This window comes from Nuphar pumila, chromosome 3, assembly GCF_984573655.1.
Source record: "Nuphar pumila chromosome 3, dmNupPumi1.hap1.1, whole genome shotgun sequence".
NCBI classification, from domain to species: Eukaryota; Viridiplantae; Streptophyta; class Magnoliopsida; order Nymphaeales; family Nymphaeaceae; genus Nuphar; species Nuphar pumila.
In genome coordinates this window covers 46126071-46149461 of record NC_143251.1, presented here as the reverse complement: position 1 = coordinate 46149461, position 23391 = coordinate 46126071, and the positions used below count along the sequence as shown (strand labels likewise).

Genomic DNA, 23391 nt, shown 5'->3' with positions numbered 1-23391 from the left:
CCCACTATCACATCACGCCATTACTTGCTCGAGACTTTAGGCACTTGCTACAAACTAGGAAACTAACACCCTAAACATGGGAACCATCACACAACGTTGCACAATAACTCATCTCACTTAACTCCGCCATGTACTTCGGTTGATCAGCATTCACATGATGGGTGTATGCCCTATGACATATTTGCATCATACTCTATCATTTTCTTCCACCGGCTTCAGGTCGGCGAGGCGGACATCTTCTCCGACCGCATTTTGGCCGATGCGTCCAAGACCATTGGCACCCGTGTCACGCTCCAAGCGGTAGGCTGGCATCCGACCTGGCCCTGCTCGGGGAGGTTCTCTCCGGCATGGTCCATATAGAGAGCCGATCGATGATCCCTGGGAGGATCACCTTCCTCGGCATTTCCCGGCATCACGCCGTGTCCAGCGTGCACTGCCAGACGGACATCTGGCTCCTCGATATGAAAATCCAGAGCCAGAATTGCACGTACGAGATGAAACTATAACCGCTTCTCCTTCTCATGGTACCTTCACTCTTTCAGTTCCCTGCTTGAGTTGGATTAGTGCTCTTCACACTTCACTCTTCAGCAAGATACCCCAAAAAAAAAACAGAAAAAGAAAAAAAAATCCGTTTAGAGTACCAAGACCTCACCTTTTGCCTGAGCTTACAGAAGGATGGCATGTTTTCTGAAGGGGCATCTCAGAACCCAACCTTTTACTTTTCCTGAATATGAGACATAAGTCGGTTGTGAGACGTGTATAATAGAAATCCATTACTAAACTACCTCTATTGCACTATAAAATAAGCAAAAAGCACACTTTTTAGATGAAATGTTAAAAATTGATATCTTATATGGATCTTAACCATGACTTTTAACTTTGAAATCTCTGCTTGACAATTTGAGTGAAAAGTTGGGAATTGAAAACGTAGGACTTTTCCTAAAATATCAGGCAAAAGCTTGGACTCTAAATGGAAATTTCCAACAAAATTTTCGTTTCTTCTTGGGAGAGAGTTGGTTGGCGTTGGCACAGTTAAAATAAGTAATTCTCTTATCTTTTTTTAAGTTCAGTTTAAGGGCTAATGACAGTATCGCTATATGTAACAGTAGGCAGCAGGGGATGTAATTTTGGTATAAATCTTTCGTTTCCTTATTATTTTTTTGGCACATATAGCAGAGACATTTTACTTGATCTTTTTTATTATTTAAAATATTACTTTTAATAATATTTTCATAAAAAAACATTTTAAATATTCAAATATCACAAAATGATTTTTATTGATTAAAGGTTAAAAAATGTGTCTTCATGTCATATTTTTGAAAATAAAATTGACCTTTCGAGTCAAAATCGCATCCCTTATCCTCGTATCTTTGTGACATGGAAACTAGCTTAGCCACGGAGGAGGATGTGGGTCTTTATATTAAATTGTATAGACACAGATGCCTCGTGTAGTTGAGATAAGGCTCGATGATGATGATATTCTATGAGTTCTAAATAAAGCGAGTAAAATTTCTCGCGATACATTTTTTAGTTTGAAGCTCCGATAAACACGAAGGCAATGTTGGAACCCGAATTATCTCGACGGTGAAATTACCCGAAGAGACGATTGATTTGTTGTTGACGCAGTAAAAGTTTGACAAAAAAAAAACTTGATAAAAATGAGAAAACACATGAGAGGCATTCATCAAATGAGAGTGTTCTAGTGTTGCAGGTCGACTGTATGGCCTTAAATCAACTATGCGACTCAGAATCACCACCTAGGGGAGCATAACTTTTGCACAGATTCTACTTTTCTTTCAAAAAAATAAATAAAATTTTCCACAGATTCTTTTTCGAAAAAAGATTAATTGTTTTCGATCGGATCCACTAGGATGGCTATACTATAGGTACAATTTGCCCCTCTCTACTTAATTTTGGGATTTGATGTTTTCATTCATTTTCAAGACATGAATTCAGAATCATTTTCCCAGTTTTCTCACCATCTCATTCAACGAAAAAGAAAGAAATGTATCATTTTCCTTGCTCTCTGTGTGCACATTTAATGCTTACGAAAATGATCGGTAATTTACTTCCGTTCCTTTGCAGGCTGCGGAGTAACGTTAGTATTCGTAACCACCTGATATCCCACTATGCCAACTCCCCGTCGGGGCTATTAGAATGGGTAATAAAAAAAAAAAATTACCCCATTCGAATCCTTTGAAGCTCATAAATAAAACCAAATCAAGCTCAACCATGGATTGTTTTCGGGTTCGAGAACATGAAATTTCTTAACAAATCAAGCTTGAACTGCATTGATTTGTTTAGAGCGCTATCAAGATTTGTCAGTAGCGAATGGGCAGCGCTAGTCACAGACGAATTGGTTTTGGCTGGTTGAGGAGCGCCAGAAAAAACAAGCTTCACAAACTGTTAACTGTCTTTGTCCTTGTTTCCATGCCTTGTGAAGCCGATCCAAGTTAAGCTTGTTGTCGCTTGAACTTGGGTTGATTCCCTTTCGAACATAAAGTGGATGTTGGAGCATGCATAATTAGCTTAGCAAATCGAGCTCTCAACGAGTCAAATTGTAGCCAAGATCGAGTAGCTTGATTTGATAACCACCCATGGATGCCGGTTGAGGGGTACATTATTGCATCCATTTGTTTGGGTTGGGAGCGATGCAGGCAGTGCCCCCCCCTAAATGTTGGACGTGGATCTGGACTTACCCGGATCCAGCAGCAACCGCATGGTGACAGACAGGACTGTGCTGCTGCTTGTAGATAAGGTTTTCGGCTTCCCTTCTCATCGGATCGGAGCATTAAAGAGAGAGAGAGAGAGAGAGAGAGAGAGAGAGAGGTGCTGTCCAAGATGACGATGGCTACCCCATTCCATCTGGGTTCGTGTGCAGGCATGGCCCTCGCTCAAACCGGCGAATCCTTCAGACCCGATCGAATGGCTTGCCCTCCTCGAACCACCCACTTCTTCCCCATGGCTCAGCCCCTCTCTACCAGAGGGCAGAGCCTCTCCCCATCTCCCTTATCTAAAACCAGAGCCGTCGCCGTAGAATCCAACCAGCTGGACTCCCCTCAGCCATCCGACAAGGTAATCACTCACCACCATCTCTCTCTCTCTCTCTCTCTCTCTCTCTCTTATGGGATCGTTTTTTCTGAATTATTTGTTTCTATGGGAGTTTTGAATCGCACCAATATGTCTAGGAAAATACCCGCTTGTCAATTGTTTCAAGATGAGGTATTGACGGGAATAGCAGCATACACTTGGTTGTGTACTATGGCTTATACACTCTTGTCTCTCGGTTTTCGGTCGAGAAATGGGTGGCTTTGACGTTTTATTGATAAAATGCTTCAGCTCTATGCAGTGCCCATCATCAGATTCACTCATTTTTTTACCTAATAAACAGTGGAAGTTTGTATCAAATAATTATCACATTAAAGTCTTTGAAGCTAAACATTCAACTGAGCCCGCACCTCAAGATGAAAACAGGTTTTAAATTGTGAACTTTGATGAGTATGCGAAATGTTTTCTGCACATACATGAGCGTGTAGGAAAATGTGCTGAACTAGATTCTCGTGTATAATCTGTAAACGGTAAGAATCCGTGAGGTACTCTAGCAATCTGTTGGCCATTGTTGGAGTCGTGAAGACTAATGCAAGGATGCTTTCTTTTTTTCTCGCAATTGTAGGAAAAGGGCGGTGCTGGAAAGTATTTCTTTGTGGTTGCTAATGCCAAGTTCATGTTGGACGAGGAGGAGCACTTCAAGGAGCTCTTGTTTGAGAGACTCAGGAATTTTGGGGAGCGCAACAGGGAGCAGGATTTTTGGTTGGTGATCGAACCCAAGTTCCTGGACAAGTTTCCCTCGCTCACTAGTCGACTCAAGAGGCCAGCCGTTGCTCTAGTCTCCACTGATGCTACTTGGATCACGTACGCTTGCTCCCCTTCTCTATTGCCTTTTTCATTGCCGTTTCTTTGTTGATTTTACAAGAGGACTAGACCATATATGAGCATCATAAATTCTTGTTACCTAATGCTAACCCTGGCTAATGTACATGGTTTCATTCACCGACTAGCTTAAGATTGTCTCTGTGGCTTAGTTTTTCAAGCCAGGCAAATGAACATGTAAACCATTTATAAGAGAAGCGCTTAATTTTGTTGGGCTTAACTTACTTTTACGTTAAGAGCAATGTTGTTATAAGAGTTGAGGCTAAGCTAGGCGCTCCACCACAATCTGAGGCGATTTTTTTTTTAAATTTAAAAAACTATAAATTTTTTCTAAAATTATAAATAAATAAAAAATTCTTTATTGATGAAGCAACAACCAACAAGAAATAAAAAATCTCAAATAAATACCCAAAAAATATGAGATTAACATGTAAAAGTAACATTAATGCAACAACTTGATCTATGTAAGTATCTAAAAAATAAAACATGGACATTCATTAAATAAAAAATTAACATTAAAAAACATCCAAACATGATCTCAATGTCCAAACGAATATTCTAAATCTTAAAGACCATTTAGATGATCCTGTATAAGGAGGAAAGAGGATAAAGACATATCATGATATAATTTAATGCAACAAAAGAACATCCAATGGACAAATTTTGTTTTTTTCAACAAGGGAACATCCAATGAAAATGAAATGCTAATACAAATACAGCAAGGGAACTGAAAGTAGAACAATACAGCAATCTACTGTGTGCACATGCTAATAAAAACATTAGTTATAAATGAAATGCAAACGACACTCATTTCAACAATATAAAAACAAAAATCAGGAAACAAAAAAAGAAACCAGCTTAGGTTTTTCAACATACACTATATGGGATGCTGTTCACCGCATGGATGAATGGCATCAGGTTGACCTCTACCATCGGAAGTAGAGGTCACACGTGGGCTGCAAAATCCATCAAATGCAATAGACGTGCCTGTGATAGCATGATAAAGGCACAACAGTTGCAGAGTTGCTGATTTTCGTAGACACACTCGTTGAAAGGGGGTAACAACATCAACGATTGAGAGAGAGGGGGGAAAGAGCACACCTGACCTCCGAGAGAGGGAGAGCGAGCCGGCTCAGTGGTGGCGACGTGGGCTGGTGAGGAGAGGGAAACGCGAGCAGAAGAAGAGAGGAAAGCATGAGTCAGAGAGGAGCTGGAGGTCGAGCAGGCGAATGTGGAGCGTGAAAATGCCTTTTTACTAACCTAATCAATTAAAACTGCGTGAAAACCCTTAATTTCTGGTCAAATAGGGGGTTTGACCCTCATTTGACCAAAAAATTAAAGGCGTATACGCCTCGGCTTGAGGCATGCCTCGCCCCGAGGCATGCCTTGCCCCGAGGCGTGCGCCTCAAGGTGTATGAGGCGCACGCCTTGAACCTTTTGCGCTTTATATGTGCACCTCAAGGCATAAAGCCCCTCACCTTGAGGCGAGACACGTTTTTTGCGCTTTGAGGCGCGTTTTTAATAACACTGGTAAAGAGTAAGCCTCAATTTTTTTTTTTGAAAACTAAAAAAAAACAATAAAAAGTTATCTAAAATTATAAATAAATAAAAAATACTTTATTGATGAAGAAACAACCAACAATAAATAAAAAATCTCAAATAAATATCGAAAATTATGAGATTAACATGTAAAAGTAACATTAATGCAACAACTTGATCTACTTAAGTATCTAAGAAATAAAATATGAGCATTCATTCAATAAAAAATTAACATTAACAACCAAATGCATATTAACATTTGCAACATCACGTGATCATTAGAAAATGCATATTGGAGTGTTACAACATTCACAAGTTCAAATGAAAGACCCCAAAAACATATAAATGCCCATAGTCTTATGATATGAATTAGGGCTTAGGCTCTTTTTGTGTCTTGTCATCGTCAATATCCAAGTCTTTATTGTAATCATATGAGAAATCTATATAATAAGGTTCTCCTTCATCCTCATTCACTAACTCTTCATCGTCTGCACTTTCTTCCTCAATATCCTCAGTCACTTCTTTTGCTTTTCTTTTTCCTTCAATAAAAAATCATATATTAAATACTTATTGTATATAATTAAAAAATACATTTATATTCATAGCAAGTTTAAAAGAATATAGTTTTACCTAGATCTCTTGAAGGCCTATCTTGCCTAGAATCACTTTGTGAATCATGATGTGAAGTGACTTTTTCAATAGACACATGCTCAATAACGTTTATGTCAAAGTTCGGGTCTAACCATGAATCCTCTAACCAATTGAGATCGCTAGGCAACACTGAATCTTCCTTCTCCACAATCTATTCATCATTTGAGTCTATATAATCTAGACATATAGGATCTTTGGTAGCCTTCCTCCTCATATTTCTCTCCCTTAATTTCATATTGTACATGACAAAAACCAATGCATTTATCTTCTCTTGTTCAAGTTTATTCTTTCATTTTGCATGCACTTATAATTCTAAATCATTGATAATCAATTATAAAATAATTAAACTTATATAAATGTATTTTAAAAATAAAATACAAAGTTACATATCAATGAAAAGGTACTCCAATTCCTCTCACAACCCGATGTACTACACGTCAAACTTAGAACTCGAATTGTAAAATTCATCAATTCAGGATTTTTGTTCCCAAATGAACTCCACCAATCAGCTGCATTCAAATAAAACGCTAAAAAATGATAAAAAAATTAAGAGTATCACAATTAAAAAAACATAAACAAAATATTAACAAATAACAACATAATTGTAAATTTACCAGAACTTTTTATTTTTCTTGTTGTAACGGTTGTCTCTGTACCAAACAACTCCTTTGCCTTTTTAAATGTATCAATTTGTGTTGTAATTTTCAACCTAACATTTGCATCAAAAACCAAATTTTCAACACAATCATAAAAACCACTCATAACTTCTCCATCCGAGTTGAAGTTGTCAGCATAATGAAATTGAGGATTTAAATAATAGGCAGCTGTATGCAAAGACTTATGAAGTTGTAAGTCCCATCGTCTGTCAATAATGTCCCAAATAGGTTTATATTTTCTTTCAACATTATCAAGATTCAAAGCAATTTTTTCCTTTTCTCTATCCATTGCCTCATACAAAAATCTCATAGCAGGCTCATCCGCATCCACTAATCGCAACACTTTCATAAGAGACAACATAACTTTAATTGCATATGATATGACAACAAAAAACTTATGATCATTAAGAACAATATGAACAATTTTCTTAACATTAGATTTCTTATAGGAATTAGATGATCTAAAATTTGAAGAAAAGAACATCGATTTCAACTTTCTCTTGTAACATCCAACAATACTATGAAGCGTGAGATATGCTGTGGCAAAACAAGTGACAGTTGGATGTAAAAGTTATCTCTTCTTTGTGAACTTTCTCATTAAATTTAATATTCATTCATAACTATAGATATATCTTATAAAATTTTTTGCATTTTCTACTGTATCTTTAAAAATTGATATCTTTTCAATATATTCTAACATCAGATCCAAGCAATGTGTTACATATGGTGTCCAAAAACATGTTTTTTTCTGCTGTTAACATATTTCTAGTTGTTGCATAATTTGGTGCATTATCTGTAATGAATTGCACTACATTCCCTTCATTAACTTTAACAACTTCAAACAACTTACATAAATTTGGAGCAATTTTTTTTTTTCATATCGTTGATGTCAATATACTTCAAAAATATTGTCCCAGATGAACTGTTAATAAGAAAATTAATTTTCTTCTTTTTCCATTTGTCCAACCATCTGCCATAATGTTGTAACCAACTTTTGATCATTTCCTTTTAAACTCTTTTAAAAATTCATGATTAGAGTTTACCTCATCTTTCAAAATCTACGTTCTAATTTTATGGTAAGAAGGTGGTTTGAACCCTCGCCTATAATTTGCAATAGCTTCTACCATTAGACCAAAATATGGACTTTTGCGAATATTAAATGATAGGACATTTAAATAAAAACATCTACCAATGGCACAACATACATTTTTTCTCTCATCCCTTTTGAATGCAGTGTTTATTGTGGCTTATCGCGCTTCTTTGTTCACATAGAAGTCTATGAGACCAACTTTGCTTGTTTTTTCAACGCTACATGATGCACTGACTTATTTGTTCACATTATCGCCTGTTATGATCCAAAATAAACACTCCTCCTAATTTCTAGCTTGCTTTGTTACTCTTCTTGTTTCTTTTGCTTTTGATCCTTTAGATGATTATGAAAAAAACTTTTCACATCAGGTGGAACATCTTCGCACAAGCTTATACCATGTTTCGTGCTAGCTAACTGATGTTTCAGCCTGTTGATGCCTTCTGTAGTCTCTTTATGATAATAATTTCAAATTACATGTCCTATGAATTTGAGATCTTTAGTGAAATTTAGAACTTTAGTTCCATGATTTCATCCTACATCTTTTCTCATTGTTCAACTACAAAAATGCATATAAGAAAATATATATATTAATACAAGAATTTATAAAAACTCAAAGAGTCGCATGACACCCCTAAAAAAAATTGAGTCAATACTTTATATAATCCAATGAATTCAAATTAGTATTCAACATATATCACACGTGACACCCTTATGTCACTAGGGCAGAATATGAAGGAAAACATAGAGACAACATATAACCAAGAATTTCAACAGAAAAAAAGATTTACCATGTTATAAATGAACAACAAAGTGCATTTAACACAAGGTCCAAGTTAATTCAGGCTAATAGTTATGCTGACACAATTGTGGAACCCAACATCAACCTAACTACTAGTGACAATCTAACGACCCCAACTCATATTCGTTAAAAAGTGACAATTTTTTTTTTAAACAATTGCAGAAACATTCCCAGAGACCTGGGGCTTTTATAGTGATAACACATCAACAACCATAAGGGATCTTATACCCATCATCCAAAACAAACCAACTTTAGTCTGAAAGTAAGTGCAAAAAAATATAAATAAATCAAAATATGGAGCCACACTATCTCAAGAAAATTCTGTCTAGTAGTCGTGTAGTCCTCGTAGCCTCTCGCATAAGCATGTCCCTTCACTGAGTCTCAGAGAATGTGAAAAACACAAAAGTAGGAGTGTTAGAATCAAAGATCCTGCATACAGGTCTCTCTAATGAAACAAATAAGTAAAAAGAACATAAATAAGAATCATGCAACATTTTAGAGGGATGCAATTATGATAAATTCATAATTCAAATAATCATTCAAGCAATAGAGAACAATTGCTAAGTAAGAGAGAACCATTATTATCAATAGGGAACATCAATTAAGCAATAGAGAACATTCATCATGTAGTAGAGAACAAATATTATTCAACAATTGATTTAGCACAAGAGAACAAATAAATATGCATAATTTAATGTATAACAGGAATATGCATGATTTCAGTGCACTTGTATGAATAAATTATTATCTTTTATCAGAGTTTTTATTTTATATGCATGTCCGTATTAAATGCATACAAACTTTAGTTCTTCTTTTTATTACTATTGTCTGCGGATACTCAAAACGGGTAAAAATTCTCAAGGTCAAGTTAAGTTTTCAATTATAGCTTAACACACAATTTATATTTTATTAATGAGTTCCACACTTAGCCCTCAACCGATATCAAGAATCAACACCATCCATCGGAACATTAAAAATCAACATCTAATACTGGGACACCAGAAAAATCAACATTCACTGATGCCATTTTCTTGATATACAAAAAACAACAATTGTGTCTACAGACCACCACCAGGCAAAGTAGCATAATTTTCCTAAAACCGTGGCTGGGAGGTGAACCTCCGTATCGGGTTCAAGGGCATAACATGCACACAAAGTTTTAGTATCCTTATGGTCTCCTAAAACCGCAAGTCCAAGATTCTCACACTAAAAAAGGGACATCAAAAAAGCGTAGATTACACTATTTTCTTCTTTTATTTTATTATTAATTCAATTTCTTTGTTTTGCAAATCAACATGCGAAGCTCATCACGGGACCACAACCCGTGGCAACATGAAATAGTGCAATTAGAACAATAATATCAAGTTTGATTTTTGCCATGCATAAACAACTAAAAAAGAAGCAACACATGCTCAAGGTTCACACATTCTACGATGATCCATTTTTTATCATCGATGCATACATATGCAAAAATCATAAAGAACATGCCACTTATGCATTCTTTTCACATGCTTTTCAATGCACCATCATATATGCTAATTTAGGGACGTGCATGAACAATAATATTTATATGCATGTGTTTACATAATTATGCAAATTACAAGGTTTCATTCATGAATTTTCTCAAAGTAAACAAGTGAACACTCATGCAATGATGCTTGTTCCAAAACACATCAATTTCATGTATGCCCACGCACATAAGGTAACTTTGCATTAATACCTTGAGCATGCATAACATAACAAGTCTAAGCATGAAAAAAATATCATTCTTTTGCATGCATAAGGCCAAGTCTAAACTCAAATTGCAAGTCTGGAAATTAATATACCAATTGAGTTCAATTCTAGCTATACAGTTATGCACAATATGCATAAACTAAAAGATTTGATTACTTAAGGATCTGCATATTGTTTAGTCACAAATCTGAGCAAATAATATCAAACAGAATAGCATGCATTATTATTTTCTTTTAACAAAATTTTGTAGACACATGACTCAGCGGACCCAGTCGGCTGGGTCTGGTACACTGCCAAACCCACCCAGCCGACACCCTCTGCCCGGCTGGGCTCACTCGACTCGATAGGCCAGGCCAGCTGAACTCGGTTCAGCTGGGCCTAACAGGCCTGTCAGCATGTGGCAAGGTCTGGCCAGTCGAGCCGAGCTCGACTGGTCTGCCAGGCCAGCACTTGCCCAGGAGACTGGCTGGGCCGCTGTTACTAGGCTTGCCCAACATATAAATTTTGTATATAAAATTCTTTTTATGTATATGCATACTGATTGATGTGCATATATATATATACATATATATATACATCTCGATCAGCCCTGTTCTGGCTGATACAATATATGTATATTTATATGTTTATGAGTGCACCGTCTAATATATATATATATATATGGTCTGGCCAGAGCCGTACCTGTGTTTTATGGGGCCTGAGGCGGAGGAAAAAAATGGGCCCCCTATTAATAATAGGAGTTCGGGGCAGTGCTTCCGATTTTTTTTTTAAAGAATCAAAACAACAATAAAATTTGCATTCACATTAAACAAATATAATATTTCAAATATTTATATTATATTAAATAAAAATGTATAAAATATTTATATAAACTACCTAAACAATGGGCCCCTAAAATGTTTTTGGGTCCAAGGGCCCTGAGGCCCAAGCCTCATTGGCCTCTTTACAGGTCCGGCTCTGGGTCTGGCCTACATGGGTGTCTGCATATGTGTACATATATGTTGGCTGATTCAAGAATCTATCTCAGAATCTGTCAGACCCAAAAGAACAAGATTCTATGATATCACAGAAGAAAAACAGTTTGTACATATGCATCATGGTCAGAATAACGTGTATTCACGTAACTCAGATTTTTTTTTTAAACTAAAACAACAGTCCACGACACAACTAGTTATGCTTAAGTCACATGGGCATATACAGAAAGAAAGCACAGGTCGTGTAAAAATATGAACCTGTACCAAAAAGATCAGATTCAAAACACATATAAACTCAGACTAACATGATCAGGCCCTTTTCCAAGCTTTGTAAAACCCTTATGAAGCTTTCATCAAATAAGTTTTAACAGGTCCAGACCTAATGGAAAATATCTTTTTGACATGCATGACACATATCACGATTCACAAACTCAATTGTTCAGTAAATCAGATTGAACAAACGATTAATAGAATTGACTGCATGCTCATGGTTCACATTCTTTTTTTTTTTTCTAAAATTTACAAATCAACAATAAAAAGAAAAACATCTTTAGCAAAATCTGAGCATAAAAGTTTGTTCAAAGATCATACATTAAGTCAATCATTAATCCTTGAAGAACATTATCAGAGTATGTGAAACTCTGTTCATATTAGAAAAATCAGCATACACGTTAGTTCTAAACATGCAAAAACAGTCTGTCTATGTTTTGGACAGGGTCAGACTGTTTTGATTTGACCATGGTTGTGTTAAATTATATACCTAATCATTCAATGTAATATATATATTTTATATATATAAAGTAATACATATACGTATATTAATATATATGTATATGTATCTACTTATTATATATATAAAATATATATTTTTGTTTTGTTTAGCCGTAGGGGTAGATTAGTCTTTTTCTCCATTTTACGCACATTCAATTTATGAATGTGATTGTAATTTATTTTCGTTTTCTTTTTCTTTTATTTTTTATTTTCTTTTATGTAAAGTACCAAAAGGTACCTTGGGGGGCTCACTAACATAGACGTTGGGTCCTCTCCAACGGTCACATTTGTGACCGTTGGAGGGGCTCCAACGTCTATGAGTAGAGCCCCTCCAAGGCCCCTCTTGTGTTGTTATAAATAGGGGTTTCACCCCTTTGTATTTCTCATGGCTTTGAGTCAAAGCCCAAGTTCTCAATAAATCGATTCCATTGTTTTTATGCCTTTGTGCATTTGTGAGTTATTTGTGGGTTGTGTTTTTTGTGCACAAGTGTTCTAAAGTGTTCTTATTGAGCTTTCGTGGTGGGTTTAATATCAAGAATATTAAGGTCTTGATATTAGTATCTTATTGGAGATACTTTCACATGGTATCAGAGCCTCGTTGGAAGAAAGAGGATCGTGCATCTCGTCTCTTGTGAAGCACCTCGAAAAACGTGCCCTTAAGCTAGTGAAGTTTTTGAGTGAAGCATTTACTTCGGGCAATATTTTAGAAGCAACTTTTGTCAAGAAAATGTTGAAAATCCGTTAAGGTACGCATTATTTTTCATCTTCTCTTCTCTCTAATGGGTGAAAAAGACTCCCATTTCTCCCTTGGGTTTAAACTTAGTGGTTCAAACTACCATGTTTGAGCCGGCAATATGGAAGCCCATATCAAAGGGAAAGGCCTTTGGGGTTACGTTCAAGGCTCCATATCGGAACCCGAACCCAAGCTTTCTATTATATAGAAAGGGGAAATTAAGATTCTTGAAGGAGAAGATAGACAAAAGGCCTTAGAAGAATATTCCAAAAGACATGATGAGTGGGAAATGAAGAACTTCAAAATATTGTCTTGGATTTTTTCGTCCGTAGAAACCAAGATCAATGCCAACATCATTAAGTTTAAAAGGGCCTCCGAAGCTTGGTTGTACCTTGAAAAAATGTATACTTCAAGGGACTTGTCTAAAAAATACTATCTCCAAAAGAAAGCCTTGACTCTTCAACAAAATGATTTATCTATTCGGGAATATTTTGCCGAATTGTCATCTATTTGGGACGAGCTTGCCATGCTCGAACCAAAATGGAGCGGAGAAGCTATTGAATTAAGGCACAAACAACTAGAGGAAGATCGATTTTTCAACTTCCTAAATGGTCTTAGACCCGAATTTGAGCAAATTCGGTCCTCTCTTCTATCGGCTTTCACCTCCCCAATCTATTGAAGATGTTATCACCAAGCTAAGTGGTGAGGAAACACGTATGGGGATTAGTAAAAATAACCCAAGCATCCTTGCTACACCTTCTCAAAGTGACTATGAAGTGGTTAATGCCGTGTCAAGACCCGGAAATAATTTGAAGACCTACAAACCGCCCCATTTCAAAAATCAAGGGCAAAATGATCGATATGGCAAAACAGATTATAGCAAATTAACTTGCCATTTTTGTAAAGAACCGGGACATATCAAACCCAATTGTCCCAAATGGAAGAAATTTCTTGCCGCGGCTTTAGCATCCCAATCGGAGGAACGACCCTCAACTTCAAATGAACCTCTTTCGCTTCATCAAATTATGGATGCTCTTCAACCTCTTCTCAAAGGAGGCATTTCTGGAGCCGCTATGTCATCCTCTTCCTCTCTTGGTAAGACATCTTGGTTACTTGATTCTGGTGCTTCGTTTCATATGACTCCAAGCCATTGTTTTCTTTCTGATTATTCTAAAAATTGTCTTCCATCTTTTGTCTCAACGGCGGATGAAACCCCTCTTGAAATTAAAGGAATGGGCAATTTTGAAAAACAAGACTTCTTTATCCCAAAAATTCGTCTTATACCAAAACTAAACTTAAATTTACTTTCCGTTTCTCAACTCTCGGACTGTGGTTGCGATATAAAATTCTCTTCTAATAAATGTTGGATACAGGATCGCCAGTCCGAAAAATTGATTGGGGAAGGCTCTAGGAGAGAAGACCTCTATTATGTTGATTTTCTTAAAATTCCCAAGAATCAATTTTGTAATGTTGCTCAAAACAAAGATATTCATGTATGGCATAAGAAATTGTGTCATCCCAATATTGTTAAAATCTCTTATTTGCCTTTTATTAAGCATCTTTGTAATGAAAATTTTGTTTGTAATGAATGTATTCTTGGAAAAATGAGAAGTCTTCCTTTTCCTCAAAGATCTATGTTTACAACAAAACCTTTTGAAATTGTTCACTCCGATGTATGGGGTCTGGCTCCGGTGATATCCAAGGGAGGTTTCTCTTACTATGTTATCTTTGTGGATGATTTCACTAGGTTTAGTTGGATATATTTTCTTAAACATAAACATGAAGTTTTTTCAACATTTAAAACATTTCATATGATGGTTTTAAATCAATTCAATGGAAATTTAAAAATTTTTAGAACCGATTCAGGTGGTGAATACCTTTCCAATGAATTCAAAAGCTATCTTGAAAACTATGGAATTCTCCATCAAAAGTCTTGTCCCAAAACCCCCCAACAAAATGGGTTGGCTGAACGAAAACATAGGCATATTATTGAAACCACACGAACTTTGCTCATTTCCCAAAATATTCCGAAAAAACTTTGGGCGGAAGCCGCTCTTACTTCTGTCTATCTCATAAATAGACTTCCATCTAAAAACTTGAACAAGATTTCTCCATTTGAAAAATTATATGAAAAAGAACCTGATTATAGCAGGTTAAGGGTTTTTGGATGTAAATGTTTTGTCTTTACTGATAAAAATGACAAACTCTCTCCTAAGGCCATCCCTTGTGCCTTTCTTGGTTATTTTGAAACTCATAAAGGTTTTCGCTGTTATGATGTTAAGAGTGATAAACTATATGTTTCCAGAAATGTAAGCTTCTTGGAAAATGTTAGTGGTTTCGAAAAACTTGAAACCAATGACGAGAATATTGACTATTCTTTTCTGTTTGATTTATTAACTGAAGATGATGATACTAGTGATGATGAAACTAATCAAAATGATGAAACTCATTCTGATCAACACATCAATGAAGAACCACATAGAGATCCTATAACTTACTCTCATAGAGATAGGAGTACTTTTAGAAGTGCCCTCGAAAGATATGATAGTGAGTCTATCCCTCCAAGTGAAGGAAATCTTCGTAGGACCGAAAGATCAAGAAGACCTTCTTCTAGGTTCATCTCATATGAGTCTTTTTCACCAAAATATAGAGCCTGTCTAAGCGCCATTCACTCATACATAGAACCTAGGGATTTCGAGGAAGCACGAAAATGCCCGGAATGGATAGTTGCTATGAATAATGAACTTGAAGCCCTAAAGAAAGCAAAGACCTTGGAGTTTCAAGACCTTCCTAAAGACAAGAAAGCAATAGGGTGTAGATGGGTATTTAAAGTCAAAACTAAGAGTGATGGGTCTCTTGAGAGATATAAGGCCCGCTTAGTTGCAAAAGGATATGGTCAAAAATATGGGATTGATTATGAGGAGACTTTTGCCCCCATTGCTCGAATGGTCACCGTCCGATGTCTTATAACTGTTGCTTCAATCAATAAATGGAACATCTATCAGATGGATGTTAAGAATGCGTTTTTAAACGGAGATTTAAACGAAGAAGTATATATGTATGCTCCTCCTGGAATGGAATATCCTAAAGGAAAAGTGCTTCGTCTTCGGAAAGCACTTTATGGTTTAAAACAAGCTCCCAAGGCTTGGTATGATAGGTTTAACTCCATAATGTTAGAAAATGATTTCTCATCCTGCTTTACTGATACTGCTTTGTTTGTTAGAAAATCTAATGCAGGGATTGTCATTCTACTACTTTATGTGGATGACATGCTTATAACTGGGAGCGACTCTAAAGGGATTAAAAGCATAAAATCCATTTTAAAGGATAAGTTTGAAATGTCTGACTTAGGCTTCTTAACTTATTTTTTGGGTATTGAGGTAGCTTACTCTCATAGAGGATATTTTCTATCTCAAACTAAGCTTGCATCTGAGATTATTGACAGGTCAGGTATTACAGATGATAAAGTTTGTGAAACTTCTGCTATAGTAGGAGCTAAAATGAAGATTGATGATGGTGTTCCCCTCTCCGATCCTACTCCCTACAAGCAACTAGTAGGATCGTTGATGTACCTAAGCATCACCAGACCAGATATCTCACATGCGGTACATACGGCAAGTCAATTTCAGCATGCACCAACTTCTGTTCACATGGGTGCTATCTTACGTGTCGTAAGATATCTAAAGCACACTATTAATAAGGGAGTTTTTCTGTCTTCTTCTTCTGAGTTAAGATTAATTGCTTATACTGACTCTGATTGGGGAGGTGACCCAAATAACCGTCACTCCACCACTGGTTTTTGTGTATTCTTAGGTGACTCATTAATCTCATGGAGATATAAGAAGCAGCAGAAGGTGCTCTATCATCAACTGAAGCGGAATATCGTGCCATGACAACTACTACCATGAAAATTGTTTGGATTCATCAGTTGTTGGAAGACATGGGGATCACTATTGAAGGGCCTACTAAGCTTTGCTGTGACAACAAAAGTGCGATTTATATTGCTAAGAATCACACTTTTCATGAGCGGACCAAACACATAGAGATGGATTGTCACTACGTTAAGGAATCATTGACCTTCCATATGTCACGTCCGAATATCAATTGGCGGACTTCTTCACTAAAGCCTTGTGTGCTCCGCGTTTCAACTTTCTTCTTAGCAAACTCTCGGCCATCCTGCCTTAGGTTTGAGGGGGGGTGTTAAATTATATACCTAATCATTCAATGTAATATATATATATATATATATTATATATATAAAGTAATACATATACATATATTAATATATATGTATATGTATCTACTTATTATATATATAAAATATATATTTCTGTTTTGTTTAGCCGTAGGGGTAGATTAGTCTTTTTCTCCATTTTACGCACATTCAATTTATGAATGTGATTGTAATTTATTTTCGTTTTCTTTTTCTTTTAATTTTTATTTTCTTTTATGTAAAGTACCAAAAGGTACCTTGGGGGGCCCACTAACATAGACGTTGGGCCCTCTCCAACGGTCACATTTGTGACCGTTGGAGGGGCTCCAACGTCTATGAGTGGAGCCCCTCCAAGGCCCCTCTTGTGCTGTTATAAATAGGGGTTTCATCCCTTTGTATTTCTCATGGCTTTGAGTCAAAGCCCAAGTTCTCAATAAATCGATTCCATTGTTTTTATGCCTTTGTGCATTTGTGAGTTATTTGTGGGTTGTGCTTTTTGTGCACAAGTGTTCTAAAGTGTTCTTATTGTGCTTTCGTGGTGGGTTTAATATCAAGAATATTAAGGTCTTGATATTAGTATCTTATTGGAGATACTTTCAGAGGTTGCCAGTTGAAGAAGCGGGAGCGGTAAGCGATACGGGAAGTGGGAGCGGAAAGCGAGGCACTTTCAAAATTTTAGGAAGCGGGAAGCGTGGGACCACTTAGAAGCGAATCGAGAATAATCTCGGAAGCGACCTAGGAACCGAACCGAAAGCGACCTAGGAAGCGAGGGGGAAGCGAAAAAATAAAATAAAAAAATAAAAAATACAAAAAATTGAAAAAATGGGGGAAGCGTGATGGGAAGCGCACTTCCCATAAAAGGGAAGCACGTTTCCCATTAAAGGGAAGCACACTTTCTATAAAAGGGAAGCAGGCTTCCCATTAAAAAAAGGCGCTTTCCCGCACATTTTGGAAGCGTGACGTTTTGCACTTCTCCACTTACCTAGGCACTTCCAGTAGCTCTGGATTTGACCCACTGTCTCATATTAAGTACAACCGGGAACACAAAATAAATTTCTAGAATTCTATTTCAACGTGGAGTTACTATTTCAACATAAAAAAGGAAACAACATACCTGTGTATGCTAGAACGTTATTTACAAAAATTTCAAAACAAAAGGCCCATCATGAATACAAATCATTGAGAAACGCAGGTTAAGACTGAGTCAATTTAAATATGTTCTAAACCTAAACACTGGATTCACACATAAGTTTTTGGGTCTGCCGTCACCTACAAGATTGCTTATTCAGCATCTATATATATGTATGTGTGTGTGTGTGTGTGTGGCTGAAAAGAAAAAAATGAACACAATCAATATGGTTTCAGATTTGATAAAATTGATAAATCTGTATGAAAATATACAGATTTGATTTTTATTCAAAACCATACTTGATTCAATCCATGCAAATCTTCTCACTCATCGGAATAGAGAGAGAATCTCGTACCTCTCGCATGCAAAGCGACCGCTCTACCGTTTGAACTACATCCCCATGTCTATCTGTCTGTACATACGCATCTGTCCAGGACGGACAGAATGGACAAGGGGCTCAAATCTGGCAAGATCTGCCCATCATCAAGATGTTCAGGTCTGTCCAGATCTGTCCGCTAAACACAGAACAAATCTCTTTAAATCTGTCCAAAGTGTCCATGGGGGCGCGTGCGCGTGCACACACACACATATATATATTAAAAAGAACACAAAAACATGCAAAAAATCATAAGAAAACAAATCTCATATAATCTAGACTTACCTACATCGATTCTCATGGATTAGACGATGAAAAATCAAGATGAAATCCACGGTTCTCTACAAAAACGTTGCCTAAAGCCTATTTAGGCTCTTTTTCTCATTTGAGACAAGAGAGAACACCCATACCTTTTTAAAAAGTTTGAAAAAGATAGAAGAAACGCTGGATGATTGGAGAGGAAGAGGATTTCCTCTTCTTCCTTCTCCTTCTCTCTTTATTTCTTTCTTATTTTTTTGACCCTTTTATAGGAAAATAAGCCCTTATCCTTCCAGCCCCTTCTAATGTGGGCTGGAGAGAGGACTTCCTATTTGGGAGTCCTTCTCCACCCTACTTTCCAAAATTTTTAAAATTCTCTCGTTTGTTGACTTTTTAATTCTTTCCTAAAGAAGTCTTTCTTCTTTTTAATAACTCTTTTTATTCTTATCTCTTAGCAATTTAGGGACTCTTTTAGGGAGTCCATTTCGTTAATCAAAACTGAAATTCGGAATTAAATTTAATTTAATAATAAATAAATTATTAATTATTTATTAATAATTAAATATTCAAAAACTTTCAGAGGGTATCTTATCCCTCTGGGAGTCCTTTTAACTCTAGTTAACTTCAATTTAAATATGAAAATTGAATTTAAAGCTGTATTTTCGTTGGGTATGGATTCTGGATATGGATCTGGATCCAAGATCCAAATATATATCCAAATTTCATTTGGATCCTGGGCTGAATCAATTCCTAATTAATATGGATCTTGGACAGAGTTCAGATCTATATTAATTTGGATCAAATACATTGGATGCAGTCCGATCCAAATCCGAACCTCACCCATCGATGCAGTTTTTTTTTTGAAAAATTGCGATTTTCGGGCCAACCATAGACCGAATTCAAAAAAGTAAAATATCATTACGCTCAGAATTTCGAGACGCAACCAACGATATATAACTCAAATTTCGCCTTTGAAATTTGTTCGAATTTAACCTGAATTTTGCTTGAATTTAAAGGTTAAAAATAAGATTTTTTATTACCTTTCACTTGTCTTATTTAGACCTTGTCGATGAGACTTGGGCCAAGCCCAGACTCCAACATCATACTCTAATATCGAGCATTTATCGATTCTTTTTCAACACTTAGCCAAATTTCAGAAACCTCTAAATTTAACTACATGATATTACAGATTGCAGATAGAAAATGATTGGGTTATAACAGAAATTGGCTGCACTGCACAAAAAGCATCAAACACGCTTCCTCTCAGCCAAAAACTAGTCAAACAAAATCTTCTAATAGAATCAACTTCAAGAGGAAACAACTCTTTGCGTTAAAGACAGACCAATGACTGAACCAATTCTGGTGTATTAATATCAGTATGCACTTTACACAAAATTGTGGACAGCTTGGGCACTGTCCTAGCCCATGTTTCACAGAACTAAGTTTGATTTTGAGCAACCATATAGTGTTTGAGTGGAGTAGGCCACAAAGATAAGCCTAAAGCACACATGGAAAGATTCTCAAGGACAAGGCATGATCACATGTGAGATATCGTGGACAAATAAGCAATGAAAGCAACAGCGTATTAGCAAATGTAAGTCAACATTCAAGCAATTGAACATACCAGCAAACCAAGAGCTGTAAGGAAAGTGGGATGCAATTAGGGTGTGTTCCTTTCACTGATGCAAAAGGGGCAACAACTACCCAACATTACAATGATGTGTTACAAGTCACCTTAGCACCAAATCATATAGATTATAGAATATATGAGGAACATTGAGGTGTGCATTTTCTTTTTAATGAAATGCAGAGAGGGAGAGAGACACGAAAGAGAGAGGAGAGAGGAGAGACACAGACAAAGAGAGAGAGAGAGGAGAGAGAGACGGAAGAGAGAGAGAGTGTACCTATCGATCACTTCTTCTTCTTCTTCTTTTCGGCAGAGAGACTGCAAAAGAGAGACAATAGAGCAGGGACTGGGAGAGTAGGGATAGTAGAGACGAGAGAGCAGGGAGACGAGGGTAGCTATTGGGGCCTCCTCTATTTACCCCCAACATTGGGTCAATTGACCCAATATATATGAGGTGCGCCTTGCTCTGAGGTGCACGCCTCAGGCCATTTATGCCTTTGGCTAGAGCCTCAAGGCACAAAGGGCCTCGCCTCAAGGTGAGGTGTGTTTTTTGCGCCTTGAGGCATGTTTTTAACAAAATTGGTGAGGAGTATAAAGTGAATTGATGATGGATGATCACCAATAGAATCTAACAGTCAAGCCATCAATGTGGTATTAGGTTTCAAGTTTGGGATAAAAAAACAGGTTTATGCAATCTCACATAGGTTCAGAGATGAAATAGCCGTACACCTCTCTCTGAACAATGTTGACCTTGATAAGAGTGTTTGAACTGTGTGAAATTGATTCTTTCAACAGCTTTCTAGTGTAAAACTAGGATAGCCTGGCACAAAGTGTTCACCTCTTAATCTCTTGACAAAGCAGGAATGAATGCTGTGCCTTGAGTAAGCTGTAGCATCTTAGTTGAGGGATCTTGAGTTCCAACCTGCTTGACTGCCAGAACATACAATAAAACAAGATAATAGAGATGGAAAACTTCTTTACAAGGGCTAAGCAGGTGAAAACAGCTTCAGTTTAATTTCTGAGTTTGGTAGAAAATTTTCAGGTGGCAGAAAAATGCTGTTGGGACTTATTTTTCAAAGTCACTATGTCGTTGAGTTCTTTCCTTCCAAAACCTGCTGGATTTTCTATATGTGATTCCATCTGATTTAATGTTTGTAATCAGCCCTTCCAATTCCATTTCTTTGCTTGAGGAGCATATGCCTTTTGGTGCAATGATATTCACAGGGAAATGGGTTTAATCAATAAGAAGATAACTGTTCTATTCTCCAGAATTGTCCAACTCTAAAAAAGTTCTTTTCAGGGCAAAATGTATGCTTGCTACTAGGTTTGTTATTTGTCTGTCATTGTCTATGTTCATATTATGTGTGTTTCTTTTCCAGTTCCAGAGTCTACAGACTCTAAACTGTTACTGTTACAAGACAGTTTGCATACTTTTGATTGAGAAGGGGGTCGTCCATAACTTTGGAGAGCTACTGTGTGTGTATGTGGAAAACCCTCTTTTCAATTAGAAATAAAACAAAAATTGTTGTTACTACTTTAATACATGGACCTCTTCCACAATTTTCTGTCTCTGAGCATAATTCTTTATTCTGCTATATCTGTGGAGAAGGATTTAAGCTTGATGCTCTTGTTCTCTGAAAACTTTCCAACAAAAATGTCATCTATCTTAAAGGCTGCTTGGTTAAACATTGAGAATTTACTCAACTCTTAAGTCTTTTTAAGTAATAGACGTGTTTTTTGAGTCCTTTCCTGGAGCTTTATTATGCTAGTTTTTTTTTTCAACCACAAAATTAAAAGGTTGACTAAGGACATGTTTGGAGAGCCTTTCCTAGTTTATCTTACTAGGGATATATGCTACTTTGAAGTGCAGTTGTAGTTTGAGGGTTTTGGATTACAATTTCCTTTTATTTTAAGAATTTGCAATACTAAATTGTAAGATAAAGCACCTAAAAAATAGTATTTGTTTTTTGGTTTTTCTTATACTGCAATTGCCACACCTCGACCATTAAGTTAATCAGGATGATTATCTAACCATAAGTTGATTTCAAAAAAATAAAAGAGATGCTGATATCTGATATTAAAACTTTCAATTTTAAATTTATGTGCTAATATTATAGTGACCGCTATGATTTATGTAAATCCCTCAGATCTAGCAAAATCAATTTCAGTGCATGCGTTTATCTGTGAATCATTGATTGTTGTGTTACATCGTGCTATTTCCTGGCAGGTTCATGAAGCTGAGACTGGATCGAGTTTTGTCTGCAGAGTTTGATGCGGTGAGTCTGGAGGAAGTATTGGCTTCTTATCCAGCAGATCTTAAGTTCTCAACTCCAGACAAATGGGTGGCTCCTTATCCTAAATATGAATATGGATGGTGGGAGACCTTTTTGCCACCAACCAACAGTAAGCCTCAATCCTAGATGATTTTACTGTCATCTGTTGTATTTTCTGTCTCTGTTCGGAGCAACTTTTTTTCTTTTTTCCTCTCCATTTTCTTTTATTTTCTTTTCCTTTTTGCAGTAGAGTGTATTTTATAGTGCTCACTGAGTTACGTATCAACTTTAGAACTGTTAAAGAGTGATTCACTGTTTGGTGCAAGTGAACTGAAGGGTTTACCCTTTACCCACCCAGAACGCATACATGTGTGTGCGCACAGATAACTTTTTCAAAAATTATTTCATTCATGTCCATTACTTTAGCAGGTTCTTATCCATGAGAGCTAATCTGTACATTTTAGAGCCCTGAGAAAACTTTTTAAAAATCTTTCAATCCTTCTTATCCAAGAGAGCTGAAGAGTAAATTTTAGAAAGGGGAAACCATTCCTATGAATATGGATTATAACCACACAAACACTGATTCAGTAATAAGAGCGATCACCCCTTCCAGAAGTGGACACTATCCCTTCTTAAAA

General features: G+C 36.5%; 1 protein-coding gene across 1 annotated transcript; it reads left to right on the top strand.

The window, feature by feature from the left end:
• Positions 1–2720: 2720 nt before the first annotated feature.
• Positions 2721–23078, top strand: LOC149842781 (protein YCF54, chloroplastic-like). The gene is made up of 3 exons (XM_089999434.1): positions 2721–3075; positions 3674–3912; positions 22708–23078. The coding sequence occupies exons 1-3, from the start codon at positions 2842–2844 to the stop codon at positions 22898–22900; spliced, it is 666 nt and encodes a 221-aa protein (XP_089855560.1). The 5' UTR covers positions 2721–2841; the 3' UTR covers positions 22901–23078.
• Positions 23079–23391: the final 313 nt, after the last annotated feature.